This window comes from Eleutherodactylus coqui, chromosome 8, assembly GCF_035609145.1.
Source record: "Eleutherodactylus coqui strain aEleCoq1 chromosome 8, aEleCoq1.hap1, whole genome shotgun sequence".
In the NCBI taxonomy this organism is placed as follows: Eukaryota; Metazoa; Chordata; class Amphibia; order Anura; family Eleutherodactylidae; genus Eleutherodactylus; species Eleutherodactylus coqui.
Window position 1 is genome coordinate 55,221,967 of NC_089844.1, and position 14,920 is coordinate 55,236,886.

General features: G+C 41.8%; 1 protein-coding gene across 3 annotated transcripts in view; it reads right to left on the minus strand.

The window, feature by feature from the left end:
* Positions 1–205: 205 nt before the first annotated feature.
* Positions 206–14,920, minus strand: part of UNC80 (unc-80 homolog, NALCN channel complex subunit) — a 207,461-nt gene continuing 192,746 nt past the window's right edge. For all 3 annotated transcript variants that reach the window (XM_066575641.1, XM_066575640.1, XM_066575639.1), the window contains 4 exons: positions 9,957–10,068; positions 6,433–6,632; positions 3,207–3,220; positions 206–1,631 (listed from right to left, as the gene is read on the minus strand). In XM_066575641.1, the coding sequence (XP_066431738.1) occupies positions 1,388–1,631; positions 3,207–3,220; positions 6,433–6,632; positions 9,957–10,068 (570 nt within the window). In that variant the 3' untranslated portion in view covers positions 206–1,387. The remainder of the gene's footprint in view (positions 1,632–3,206; positions 3,221–6,432; positions 6,633–9,956; positions 10,069–14,920) is intronic.

Consider the following 14,920-nt stretch of genomic DNA (forward strand, 5'->3'; position numbering starts at 1 on the left):
AGCCTGCTTCTACTAGATTACAGGAGCAGGAACTTTAATCCCAAGCCGTATTTTTCCTATCGGCTGGGGACCAAGCGCCGTAAATTTAGTGTGCTTCATCCTTAAGGGGTTAAAGAAGAAAATGCTAACTAAGAAAACATATCTGTCAACAGCAATTTGTTGAAGTTTTCCAATGTGAAAATAATTAAATAAAGCTGGAAAATGGAATGAAAATGGCAAAAAAAAAGATCTATTCCACATATGCTACAGTTTAGTACTGGTGGAGTTTTCAGGGTATGTTCATAAGGTTAGGATTTGTATAAGGCAAAACCATTGTGAATTTTGAGAATAATTATCCGGGAATTCCACAGCTAAAAAAAGCTTATTTTAGCAGCAAACTGGCATGCAGATTTGCAGGCAGATTAGCACTACTGAAGTTCAATGGAGTTAATCCACTGCCTTTCAGCTCCGAATCTATGTCATTGATGAGCATGCTGCGCACTATGCCTTCAAATGACACAAATTCTATAGAATCTATATACATTATGAAATATGGTCATTTTATAACCCAGATTGGGTGGACTATGGGACTGCAAAAGTGTTGAAGCCCATCTGTGATTGCTACCTTTTCATAATGGCTAAACCCACTATTTATAGATAAGGCTATAGATATGCTTATGGATTTGGGCAATCAGCCCTCAAAAAGCATCACAGTGTAAAATATAGCAGGAAACACTTCAGTTATCCGAAGTATCAGCAAAATAAACTATTTTGTGAATCATCAAATCATGTTCATCTCTCACTTCCCTCCATGATTAGGTCACATCATGTTTTCCCTGTAGCATTTCAATTTCTAGAAAGTTAATATAATTGGAAGAAACCTTGTAAACCAGTAATATGGGAAACATTCTAGTTAGTAAGCTGAATTTAACGCCTTTCAATCACTATGTGTAGCAGAGTTAAAAAGGAAGCGGTTGCACATACACTCGGTCTAGTGTGTGCGCTGGCACTGATGGGTCATAGGTAAATCACATAGAGGTGGATATGGAATTAGCCCACTGTATGCCTTTCTAAAAACAGAGAAATGGGCATAACGAGTAGATAATAGTTTACCAGGATATTGACAATACAGTTAGAGCACATAGATGCTGAGTGACTAGATTTGGGAATTATTTTGCTTTCTTTGGTCCTATGTGAGGCAGATCCTTACACAAAATATTTAACTATGATCACCCAAAAGCAAAGCAGCGAGGTCAGATAAGCAGCATATTCACATACACCCTCCAAAGCAAACACAACAGGATTACAAGGGAGGGGCAGCAAGTGCTTTGTACTTGGTCTACAGGCATGAGTGAGAAAAGACACACCCTAGTAAAGTGAGAAGAAGGTAGCCGATAAAACCTCACAGCTAAACATGAGATTCATCCAAATCAATGTCCGTCTCCCCAAGTTCAATATTTGTGAAATTAAAATGTCCTGAGACAAGGGGGTTCTCCATCCCATTGTCCTCGGTGATGTGAAGGATAGTGTCTGTGTACTGAAGCAAGCTGCTAGTTTCCAGACCACCAAAGTCTTCAGGATCAGAGAGATGGGAGGACGGGGAGCTGTGTAGAAGTGGGACTGTTGCTCCCCGACTGGATTCTGAGTCTCCCCTCCCCAGGAAGTGGGCTCTTCTCTGTAATAGGAGAGAAATATTTTAGCAATCGGGATACAGATACATGCTTGTAAATACTTTAGTAATTTGTAATAAAGTTATAGATATATAGTCATGGGAAAAACTAAGTACACCCTTTTTGATTTTGTTGGTTTTATGCATTAGGGCATACTAAAAAGCATCTGTGTTTCTTAGAAGGTCTTAAAATAGGTTAAATACAACCTCAGATGAACACCACCACATGACAAATTACACCATGCCATTATTCAGGTAATACAAACTAGGCCAAAATGCAGAAGCAGTGTGTGAAAAATTAATATATTCCATAGAAATTAAGCCAGGTGCTGCTAATTAAATGCCTTTGAGTAATTTTTCATCAGCAAGTGTGACCACCCCTGTAAAAGCAGAAGTTTTGACAGTTTGCTGGTCTGGAGCATTCAGGCATGTGTTAATACAATGCCAAAGAGGAAAGACATCAGCAATGACCTTAGAGAAGTAATTGTCGTTGACCATCATTCTGGGAATTATAAGGCCATTTCCAAACAATTTGGAGTCCATCATTCTACAGTAAGAAAGATTATACACAAGTGGAAAACATTTCAGACAGCTGACAATCTTCACAGGAGTGGATGGACCAAAAAATTCACCCCAAGGTCAGATGGTGCAGTTCTCAAAGAGATTACAAAAAAATCCAAGCGCAGGCCTAGATTTAAATGTTCAAGTTCATGACTGTACAATTAGAAAAAGACTGATTAAGTCTGGCTTGTCTGAAAGGGTTGTCAGGAGAAAACCTCTTCTTTCTAAAAATCTGCTGCACCATATTTTTATCGAAAAAATGGCCAAGACTAGAGATGAGCGAGCATACTCGCTAAGGGCAATTACTCGATCGAGCATTGTCCTTAGCTAATACCTGCCCGCTCGGAAGAAAAGATTCAGCTGCCGGCGGCGGAGGAGAACGGAGAGGAACGAAGGGGAGATCTCTCTCTCCCTCTCTCCCCCCCCCCCCACTCCCACCCTGCTCACTGCCGCAACTCACCTCTCAGACGCGCCTGCAGCCGAACCTTTTCTTCCGAGCGGGGAGATACTCACTAAGGACAATGCTCGATCAAGCAATTGTCCTTAGCGAGTATGCCCGCTCATCTCTAGCAAAGACCCAAGAATAAAATGCTGACTACAGAATACTATATAAGACACCTTGGTGGCCGTTCACTGTAAATACTGACTATATTTTAAAACTTGTGCTGAGTAATGTATTACTTTCAATAATTATAACATAGTTAAGACATATCTCCTAACTGTCCAATTTTGCCCGAAACTGTTCTGCAAAATGAATGTCAGATTGGGCAGGGATTATGTAAATATGCCTGAAGGTTTTTGAGAAGCTTTTTGGGTGCATGAGGGATGGAGCTTAAAGGCAGGTTCAGACATGAGCACCACGTCCACTTGTATTGATTGTACTGTTAGCCCTTTCCAATCCACTGTCTGACATCTTCCTACATTGTGATTGAAGCTTGTACAGCTCCGATATCAGAAGACGTCCGCTAGGGTATTCTTACCGTCTATTGCCAGCCACTCCGTTGTCGGAGCCTCTCTGGCGCACACCCACTGGCTTTAGCCAGCAGATGGCACCATTGTATAACAGCAAAAAGAGAAAGCCTTTTAGGAAACCCTGAATCCAAAATTGGATTGGAAAGGGTTACTAACTAGGGATTTAAGATACAGAATTGGCATCAGACAGACGCAGTAAATTCACCACTTCTGGATCTACCCTAAAAGTGTCTCTTAAATAAGGATCCAAATGTGGGGAAGAATAGTGAAGGCATACAAGAACTATACAAGAACCGATGGTTCAGTGTCCGGGATAAACAACTAGATCTCTCACAGTGTTAAGACCATTTACTACAGATGTAATAAGACCACAAACTGACAGGAGTGTTATTTTTGTATATCAAGCTTGGAAGCACATGCTTTGCTGTACAGTATTATGCCAGTTTCCTATTGTTGGCCATTACAGTGTGTGGAATAAGTAGGATTTTATTATTAACCCCTTAGTGACCGGGCTTTTTTGCTTTTTTCCATTTTTGTTTTTTCCTACTCCCTTTTAAAAAATCGTAGCTCCTTTATTTATCCATCGACGTCGCTGTATGAGGGCTTGTTTTTTGCGGGACGAGTTGTATTTTTCAAAGGCACTATTTATTGTACCATATAATGTACTGAAAAACTTTTTAAAAATTCTTAGCGGAGAGAAATGGAAAAAAAAAAACGACATTCCACCATCTTTCGGTGCATCCTGTTTCTACGACGCACAAACTGCAACAAAAACGACCTAATATTTTTATTCTATGGGTCAGTACGATTACTACGATACCAATCATATATAGTATTGTTTTTGCTGTACTACTTGTATTTTTTTTTAAAGATATATTTAATTTTTTTCAATTATTTTCTGCGGTCATTTTGTGCGCGCAATAACTTTTTTATTTTTCCGTCGACGTAGTTGAGCAAGGGCTCATTTTTTGCGGGATGTCCTGTAGTTTCCGATAGTATCAATTTGGAATACATACGACTTTTTGATCGCTTTTTATTGCGTTTTTTTCTGGGAGACAGGGTAACTAAAAAAATGCATTTCTGGCGTTCTTTATTTTTTTTTTCGGACGACGTTCATCTTGCAGAAAAAATAATGCACTACTTTGATAGATTGGACTTTTACAGACGCGGCGATACCAAATATAGATTTTTATTTTATGATTTAGATTTTTTAATAATAGATATGGCAAAAGGGGGGTGATTTAAACTTTTATAACTTATTTTTTTTTTACAATTTAAAAAACTTTATTGATTTTTTATTTTTTTTACTTTACTTTGAAGTCCCCCTGGGGGACTTTAACATGCGATGCTTTGATCGCTCCTGCAGTATGACGTAATGCTATAGCATTATGTCATACTGCTTTTTTACAGGCAGTCTATGAAGCCACCCTGTGTGGATGGCTTGATAGGCAGTCTGCTAAGGCAGCCCTGGGGCCATTCATTAGGCCCCCGGCTGCCATGACACCTGCACGGATCCCCCGATCTCACCGCGGGGGGCTGTGCGGGACCCCCAAACAGTGTTCGTGGGATTTAAATGCCGCTGTCAATTCTGACAGCGGCATTTAAAGGGTTAATAGCCGTGAACGGCCGAGCGCGGCTATTGCCCGCGGGTGTCAGCTGTAATAAACTGCTGATGCCCGCGCTGTATGGAGGGAGATAGTGGCGCTACCTCCCTCCATACACGTCCTGCAGCTGCAGGACGTAAAAACACTATAGGGTGGTCACTAAGGGGTTAAGGCCTACTCATCATACCTTAGCAGAGTACATGATCAGTTATCCTGTGCATCATTGAGAAGTTATTTTTGTGGGCCAACCCCTTTAATACTGTGAGTCCTATGGGTTTAAAGGAGTTCTGCAGCTCTAGTCCTCTCAGGGGGAGCTATTTAGTGGGTGTAATTGTACAACGGGTGTAAATCTATTCAGGTATAATACGGATGTCACGTTTTTACTAGGTCTGCCATAATGATCGGTACTGTGGAAGTAGCATTCTGTTCTAACATGAAAAATAAAATTCCGTAAATGTTCAAAAACACATGCAAATTATCATTTTGTTACGTACAATGGATTATTTGAAGGCACAAAGCCGTAGTATAATTTCTATTTACAGGTGTAATGTTTCTCAATGCCAAAGAGACCTGCCTAAGATTGCAATGGGGAGGTAGATCCCATATATTTGGAAAGGCATATATTTATAGCAAAAAAGTGCAATATTACAGAAATTATTTTAGTAGCAGGACCATGATGGTTCATGTATCGCGATGACATGCAAGAGAGGAGCAGGACACCATTCCCGAATTAAAGAATTTTAGTATTTATTCACTATCAGCCTGCCATCTAAGGCTGGGTTCACAACGCACTAGTGTGCCCATTCGGCCTTTATGTCCTAGGGTTCCTTCTGAATCACTGAAAATGACATTCAGACAGAGCGCTGGATGGAACCATAGACATTTTTATTAGCTGGACCAAAGGTGAAAGTTTCTGCCTCTTTCTGGCCCTTTTGGCTAGACAGAAAAGTGCAGTTGACTACTATGTTAAGTCTGGCAAAATTGCTAGAAAGGACTGGAAACCATGTCTATTGGAGACCAAGTCAAATGGAGTTCTGTAATGCTTGAACTTGGCTATCTCAATGAGTTGATCAGTGGTGCACATGTATGACCTCCAGTACATTTATTGTGCACAGGAGCTAGCAGAGCTGGCTCGCACACGGAGCGGCCAGCAGGGGGCGGGGCAGTGTTATCTCAATGGAGTAGAGCAGGGGAGCGAGAGGAGTGAAATCTCCTGCACTGGCCTGCCTCTCTGCTGGCCGCTCCGTGACCCAGCCAGTTCTGCTAGCTCCCGTGCGTGCAGGAGTGCGGAGACACAGGGACGAGTGTTGGGCATCATTTGCCCAACACTCATCCTGTGTAAATGGGCCTTTGCAGTTTTACCAGGAATGGCCATGGTTTTGTAGTTTTAATGAGCTATAGCTATGCCAATAGATGAATCGCAGTAATTTATGGTAATACCACATGCAGTTTTTGCCATGTAGTTCTTGACCACATGGCAAGAACAGCAACAAGACCTGTGAATATGCCCTAAAATATTCCCCAGATCTATTTTCAATACCTGGCAGACCTTTTACAGACCAGTTACAATACCTGGCAGACCTTTCTAGCACACAGACCATTAGAAGGAGGTGAGATACACATGCTCTAACCTGCTTGTGGTGTTACCTGCTGGCTATCAGTCTGGCTATGGAGATCAGCCACAGTGATCGATGGGGAAGTTCTGAGAACAGGACTCTCTGAAGACTCTTGTTTGACGGATGGTGCAGGGCTACAGCCAGAACGTGATGGTAAGGGAGGAACCTCAGCATGTGATGTAGAAGGCTGAGGCTGGTTTTCAGTAAAGGTTACAGATCTTTTCTGATCCACTGCAGGTAGAAAAGAAGAGAAGGGATGAGCCATTGAAAATATAACTACAAAACAACACTGTTACACGTTGAAGGCTTGTTACCCTCGGATATATGCTACTTCGCCAAAAATATATTGATTGCCAAGCATCCCATAGCATGCTATGGGAAATTGATTCTTCCTTCACACTTGCGGAAACCAATTGCGGTTTCCGCAAGAGGAGGAAAAAGAAAAAAAAATCATATATATAGGCAATAAAGCCTAGCTCACAGTTGGTATTTTAACTTATTCCAAAATGTATTTAAAGAGGTTATCCGGTTACCAGACAACATTGCTGCTACAGCTCCAACTGTCTGAAAATAGCTAGAACAGCAGTTCTTACCTCTCCTCTTAAGTGGAGATCCAATGCCGTTGCCTTGCCGTCCTCCTGGTGATTGTTGTGGAAGATGATGTCATCAGAAGTGACTAGACTGCTGCAGCCAATCAAAGGCTGCAGCGCTATCGCCTGTTCTCCTGGCATCAGTGCTCACATCCTGGGTGCCATAATGCCAGGAGTGCAGAACAGTGATGCTGCAGCTTCTGATTGTATGCAGCGTTTCAGCTTACTTGCACTGATGTCATCTTACAGATGGTCACCAGCAGGTCAGCGGGGTAATAGAGCTGGATTCCTGCAGCAGAGGACAGGTAAATACTGCTCTTTTTATATTTTAACCCCTTAGTGTTTGCGCCTTAATGACTGGGCCAAATTTTGGAAATCTGACGTGTCACTTTAACATTGAATAACTCCGTAAAGGTTTTGCATATCCAAGTGATTCTGACATTGTTTTTTCGCCTCATATTGTACTTCATTTTGGTAGTGAAAATAGTCCGATATAATTTGCGTATATTTATACCAAGTGCCAGTATTGGGAAAATTTTGAAAAAATTATTCTTTTTTCACATTTTCAACTGTAATATCTTAAATATGTCCAAACATACTGTACAAATTTTTGCTAAGATATATATTTGCATCTGTTTACTTTATTCTGAATGCCCATTTAAAAAACTTTTGTGTTTTTTTTTTTTTTAACCACTTAGGAGATGTATAAATTTAACATTACTTTTCAGCATTTTGAGGAACACTTTGTTTTCCTACAAAAGGGGTGAGGGGAGATGAAACTTCAATTTTTTTTAAAACTTTTACGTGATCGCCATTATCCATTGGATAACGGCGAACACGTGACCAGGAACAGCTCACCGTGCCCCCCCCCCCCCCCCCGTGAAATCTCCAGGCTCTTGGCTCAGTTTTGTAGCCAGGAGCAGGGAGAATTTAAATTATCCTGGCAATCCACGGTAGCCAGGAGCAGAGGGATTTTGAATTTCCCAAGGCCTGAGCCCCTCTGTGAATGCGCCCTATGACTGACGTCGGGTGCGCATGCGCAGAAGGGGACTTCAAGTCCCGAAACACTGCGACATCGCAGAGGACCCGAGGTGACTATTTTCACCTCCCCTCATAAATCCAATCCATGAGGGGAGGTGAAACGTGCACTTTTCTTCACTTTTTGAAACTTTTTCGTGATCGTCGCTATCCATTGGACATCTCCTGGTTCCCGACCACCTTCCCTCCCAGGCTTCTGCGCATGCGCGTGACGTCATCCATCTGGCGCGCATGTGCAGAAGAGTGGCGGTGGGTCTGGGAGGACCAGTTCAACGGGGACAACGCGGAGGACGTGGGTGAGTAATTTCAGCTGCCCCTATGGATCTGATCCATGAGCGGAGCTGAATCTTTAACTTTTTTAAAAAAATTTTCCACTTTAATGCGATCAGTGCTATCCATTGTATAGCGCCGATCGCATTGCCGGGGGAGACTTCCCGCAGTCCAGGATGACAGCTCCATGCTGTCGGCTGCCTGCGGGCACCGACAGCATGGAGCTGTCACGTCCATAGCCCATGTGGCTTTAATCCCTGCAGGACACATGTTTTTACATCCTCAGGGAATAAAGCCCACTTGGGCAGGACGTAAAAACACTAATGGGCTGGTCACTAAGAGGTTGAGACAGTTGGAGTTATAGCAGCAATGTTGTCCCGTAACCAATCAAGTTCCTTAGCAGCCAACCTGGCAAATCATGCTTTTCTAGACATTTCCACATCTTGCTCTAGCATGGCAGAAATCTAATCAACTGATATTGATAAGGCAACCTCCTGTGATAATTCCACAAAGTCAGAGCTCAGAGGTATAGAACCGGTTAATTTAGATTGCAGTAAAGTCTTATGTTGGGTTAGATAATAAAACATTAGGAACATTGCAATAACTGCCATTCTCTTTATCAGCCTCAATAATGTGTGCACTGGATAAACCAGGTCAAGTAGTGTAATGGAAGCTGCCATTCCCTGCCCATAGTCCAAGGTGCTGTGGAGCTTCTTGGCCAGATGTCCAGGTCAAAGTCCCCAAGCAAGCTTTTTCTGAAAAGAGCTGAGGACTGAAGTGGGATGCGAGTAAGGCAGTTAGGCAGTGTTGTAATGTCATTGCAGAGTTCATAGTCAGGAAACATAGTAAAGAAGTCTGTGGGCAAAAGATGCTGAAACGGTTGACGGAGGTATGAAAAATAACTGAGCCACAAGTGTTTAAAAGTAAAAGTTCTGGAACACAATAAGGAGATATTCACACACTGCAGATTGTGTGTGACAATCTGTTCCATACATCTGAATAGGTTTGTTTGTGCAGCATACTCATGGAGTCCTGTAAGCTGCACTCAGATGACTGAAAAAATAGAACTCCTTAAGGACAGGATGAGGATAATGCGATACTAATGTGTTACTCCGAGGATGGACAAAGGAAGGCAATGTGATTAAACATCAATTGTTTATTGAGTATACCATGTTTTATCTCCTATGAACAATTAATGTTTAGGATGTTTTTGATTTGTGTATTTTCCTGATCCTGTTTCCATGAAATTCTATTCTTCATTTGCATCCAGTTTTAGAGTCAGAGAGCGGCCCTCCAGTGAGAGCAACACTCTTGGCACATTGAATATTGGAGTGTGTTAGCGGTTATACCTTTACATAACAGTAAAAGGTGAGCACCAACCATTTGGCCCCCAAAAGAGAGTACCTTTCATATTTTGTCTTTGTCTTGTCACATGTCGGAGACACACATTACAGGATTACCATGATGGAGTGTACTGTGATTGGTTGTTATGGGAAGCACGACAAGTTTTAAGAACTCGGCCTCTGCGATTCTTTGCTTAATATGTTTTTATCAGTAATTTTCAGAACTCTTAATCTTTGAGAGGGTCCAATTTCTCTTTAGGGCACCAGAGCCCATTTATTATTTTAATTGTTACCTGTTTTTTGATCTTCCTCACGTAATTGTTTGGCCCGGGGCTGAATACTTCTGCGAGTCGTTGACAGCCTTGCCCCATGCCGACTCCTTGGTTCAGTTTGGGTTTTCTGGCGTGAAAGTAAAGGCCTTCGTAGCTGAACCAGGTGAGAAGGAGAGAAAGCCCCCTGTTACACCATAATACAGGGGAGATATTAACTCAGGAAGATGCAAGTTCATAAGTGCCATTGGGCACAGGTGGTTCAGAGAACCTTGCCAATAATCATAAGCTCCTTGCATATCTGTGTTTTTCCTAGATTGTTAATGGACCTCCATCTTGCTTAGAAATGTGTTTGGCTTCTTTTAGTCACATTATTATACATGCAAATAAAATCCAACTTGCACAGTTTTTGTGGCCAAATTAGTTAAGCAATGAGGTATCAAGGTTTACTTTAAGATTAAGGCAATTTTTGGTGGAGCTTATATTTAACAAGTCAAGAAACATCAAATATCCAAGGAACTATAATTGTGCACTACGGAGAAAACAAAGTCTAAAATCACAAGTTGCTTTAAAGAACAACTACTACTGATATAAAGTGATGCGTTATATGTACACACTATATAAATAAAGGTGATTATTACTGATACATTCTTCAAAATAAAGGTTAAATGTCTTACGTAGAGAGGAGCGAATGTGCTCGTTTAGGACAATTACTCGATCGAGCATCGCTTTTTTCAAGTAACTGCCTACTTAGGCGAAAAGATTCAGGGGGCGACGGGGTGGAGTGAGGGGTAGCAGGGGGGTACAGGGGGGAGCTCTCTCTCTCCTTTCCCCCGCTCACCCCTGGCGCCCCCCGAATCTTTTCGTCCGATTAGGCAGTTACTCGAAAAAAGCGATGCTCAATCGAGTAATTGCTCTAAACGAGCATGTTCGCTCATCTCTAGTCTTACTGTAATGGTACATATAAAAGTACTCAGTGTATCTAAACTCCACTCAGAGCCCATAGCACAATTCAGCTTTCATGTTTTACAGTTAATTGGAAAATGATGGGTGGATTCTGATTGCTTACTAGGAACACTTATTCTCTCAGCCAGTTTTGATACATGTGTGGTTTTTAGAGATCAGCGAGCATGCTCGGTAAAGGCAGATACTCGAGCAAGCTCTTCTTGAGTAACTGCATTCTTGTCCGAGCAAATGCGGGGGGTCGGCTGGGGGGAGAGTGAGAGATCTCTCCACCCCCACCCCCCTCCTGCTCACCCCTGACGCCTCCCCGCATTTGCTCGGACGAGTATGCAGTTACTCGAGAAGAGCCATGCTCGCTCGAGTGTCTGCCTTTACCGAGCGTGCTCGCTCATCTCTAGTGGTTTTGGTGTAGTTTTTGCATGTATTTGGAAGATTTATCACTAGTGTCACAGATGAAAGCATTTAAAAGTTGGGGAAATGGCAATAATGTATTAAGATACAGTGGTCCCTCAACATACAGTATTAATTGGTTCCAGGATGAAAATTGTATGTTGAAAATAATTAATATTTGAACCATAACTTTTTGGAAACCTTTTAGTGGGTGTTACCCTAAAGAGCCTGTAATATTATTATGACCTATGTGACCTATGACCCATTGTTAAAGGAGTGTATTCTGAACCAGGACGGATTGTAAGTGGTCACCACAAGGGTCTATCCTGGGGCCTATTCTTTTTAATATGTCGGTAAGTAACACAGGAGATGGTTTAATAAGTAAGAGTCTGTCTGTTGGCTGATGACACAAAACTATGCAATAGTGTTGATATTCCTTGAGGTGTCTTCAACATGGATACAGTAGTTTAATATTTCCAAGTGTAAGGTCCAATGTCCACGGACCGGTTTGAATTGCGGATGATCCGCGTTCAAGCTGCCCATAGGGAGACATGGACGTCCGCAGCTTAATTAAAGCGGAGGAGAACACAGTGCAATAGACAACAGCAGTTTTGCGTCTCCTAACTCTCAAGCGTAAGGCTTAAAGTTTGAAAATTCTCTTTTTTAGATCCAATCCCTGTTTTCATTAAAACATGCGAAAACTCCACCAAAACAGCACTGTGTGAATGACCCTTCATTATGTATTGTATGCTAAAGAGGTTGTTTCATGAAGAAGACTGCATTCCATATGCCCTATTAGGCCCTATATGGGGCATATGGACATCATAGAGGGAGTCCCCTATGCAAGACTTTCCTCTATGAGGCATAACGGAGAGCCACTCTGGCTGACCTGTATATTACACATCATGTTTCATACACACGGAAACTTTTTTAAATCTCTTCTTGTCGGACTGCATAAATAAATGCAAAGTTTCATTGACCTCCGGAGGCTTGGATGCTTGTCTTCTATGAAATGTGCTACTTTGTGCTAATCGCACCACATGACATCCACCAAGATTTTCAACGGGGTGAGGGGGGGGGGGGATACCTATGTTACATTGTAATTTTATTAAGTCCAACACCAGACCATTTTGTTTTGGAAACAGCATATACTGTATAAGATAAAACTGTAAAATAAAATCTTGTCAGTCAATCAATGCAACAGATTGAATTAACTGAAGCTATAACATTGCAACCCATGACTGTATAAATGCTCAAAAGGTTAGTACATAAAACATGCAAAGAATAGGTTTAGTAAAGAAGTTATTCTGCAAACTGCTATGAAATATTATTCTGTATCATTCTCATCTGATAAATATGCATCATTATTTATGACCCAACTACCTAATACCAAATTAACAGTGCAAGGGCAGCAAGTGTGGTTGGAAGTCTAACATTAATTAGGCCATGATATTATGAAAGTGCCAAGTGATCATACGGATACATTTCAAAATAAGAAGCCGAGGAAGATCTGATGAAATTTAGCTAAACATTAAAGGGAACCTATCTACAACTATAAGCACCATAAACTAAGTTACGTTTATAGTTTAGGTGATGTGGAGTCCAGGGAGCCCCTCTTCATACTCACCGGGTACACCATTTCGGTGGTGTCCCCCAGTAAAGCCAGTGCACGCACACCACACCAGCTTGACTCTTTCTAGAAGGCTGTGCGCACATTCCCATTCATCACTATGGAAGTATGCACACACAGCCTTCTGAAAAGAGTCAAGCTGGTGTGTGTGCACTGGCTTCACCGGGGGACACCACCGGAACGGGGTACCTAGTGAGTATGAAAAGAGGCTCCCCATACTCCACATCACCTAGACTATAAGTGTAACTTAGTTTATGGTGCTTATAGTTGATGCCAGTTTTCCTTTAATGTATCAGTAACAAGTCCATATAACTGGTTTCTGTGCAGTTTGATCACTTCTATGAGGTTGTGAATAAAATTGAATTCACCCCTTTTTAACTGGGAATGATACAAATAATTCGTTCATATCTTGTTTGCTCTGAATGACTGTGAAGTTATCTTTAGGATGCTCTTCAATAATTGCATGGCAAGTTTCACTGATAATTATCACAGCTTAAAAAAAACCAAAAAAAACGCCAAGTATTAATTACAATATACATGTTTGGTGGGTTGTTACCATATTTAAAATAAGACCCTTCCTGGTGCTATTTCAGTGCTCCCGCCCAAGCTCAGCAGTGGTACCTAAAGAATTACCAATCTAGAGCTCTATAGGAAGAAAGCCAACGTAGCAGGGAAGAAGGCATGGGAACGGCAAAATACAATGCACAGGAAGAGGATTGGTAAACAGTGGAAGCAGTGGTATAAAATGGCTAAAGGCCCATTTACACGGGACGAATGTCGGGCAAACGATGCCTGACACTCATCCCCGCACATACTCGTTCGTGTGCCACTACTAGCCATTCAGGAGGATCTATAATGTATACAATATAATCTATAGCTAAATGAACCAATCTCCTCAACAGCCAAGCACAAGATGGTAGACACTAAGAACATCACAAACATTTCTTACATTGTGATGTACGGAGCGGTCATTATTTTAAGTTGTTGCTCGGTTATATCATATATTGTTAGGTTTTTTATCCTGCATCCATTACTGTTTTATCACACTGCAGATATATAAACTGGGCGAAATGATTTATTATCAGTAGAGATGAGTGAGCATACTCGCTAAAGACAATTACTTGATCAAGCATTGCCCTTAGCAAGTACCTGCCCACTTGGAAGAAAAGGTTCGGCTGCCGGCGCAGGGGAGCGGTGAGTTGCGGCAGTGAGCAGGGTGGAGCAGGGGGGAGAGAGATCTCCGCTCAGTTCCTCCCCGCTCTCCCCCGCCGCTCCCCGCCCACCGCCGGCTGCCGAACCTTTTCTTCCGAGCAGGCAGGTACTTGCTAAGGGCAATGCTCGATCGAGTAATTGCCCTTAGCGAGTATGCTTGCTTATCTCTAATTATCAGTCCCATACAAAAGAAACTAAAGATAACTTCACATCTATAGAATTGATAGAAGATGAGAATGTTGCGCATGCATTAAGTGCCCTGTGCTGTCCAACCAGATATTATCCCAAATTTCCCTTACTTATGTAAGACACTGGGAAAGAAAAAGACCATGTACTTGTAATATATTATTACAACGTTCTATGTCAGTAATAAAGGTATGGTAATAGAACAAGAGATTGCAATGCTTTGTGCTTTATCACCTTAATAACAGTATGCTACTAGTTTACAGTAATACCTAAATAGCTAAAAACAAGCAACAACAAAGCATATGCTTAAAGGGGTCATTCCAAGTTTAACACTTATCCCTTGCCACAGGACCCCTACCAATCATGACATGTGGTACCATGTTCCCTCCACACAGAGAAGTGGTAAAGCATGGGCATGGCTCTTTCACTAATCTCTACTAGACTGCTTCTTTCTTGGGTACATGGGACTCCCGTTCTTGTGATTGGTGGGTGTCCCGGTGGTCCTGTGATTGGGTATAAGTGCTTTCATGTCCTCATAACTGGCAGACATGAAGAAGAAAAGGGGCTAGGAGACAAAATACGGCAAATTATCATTCTTTGTAGTTTTCAAAATGGTTGATCATAGTCC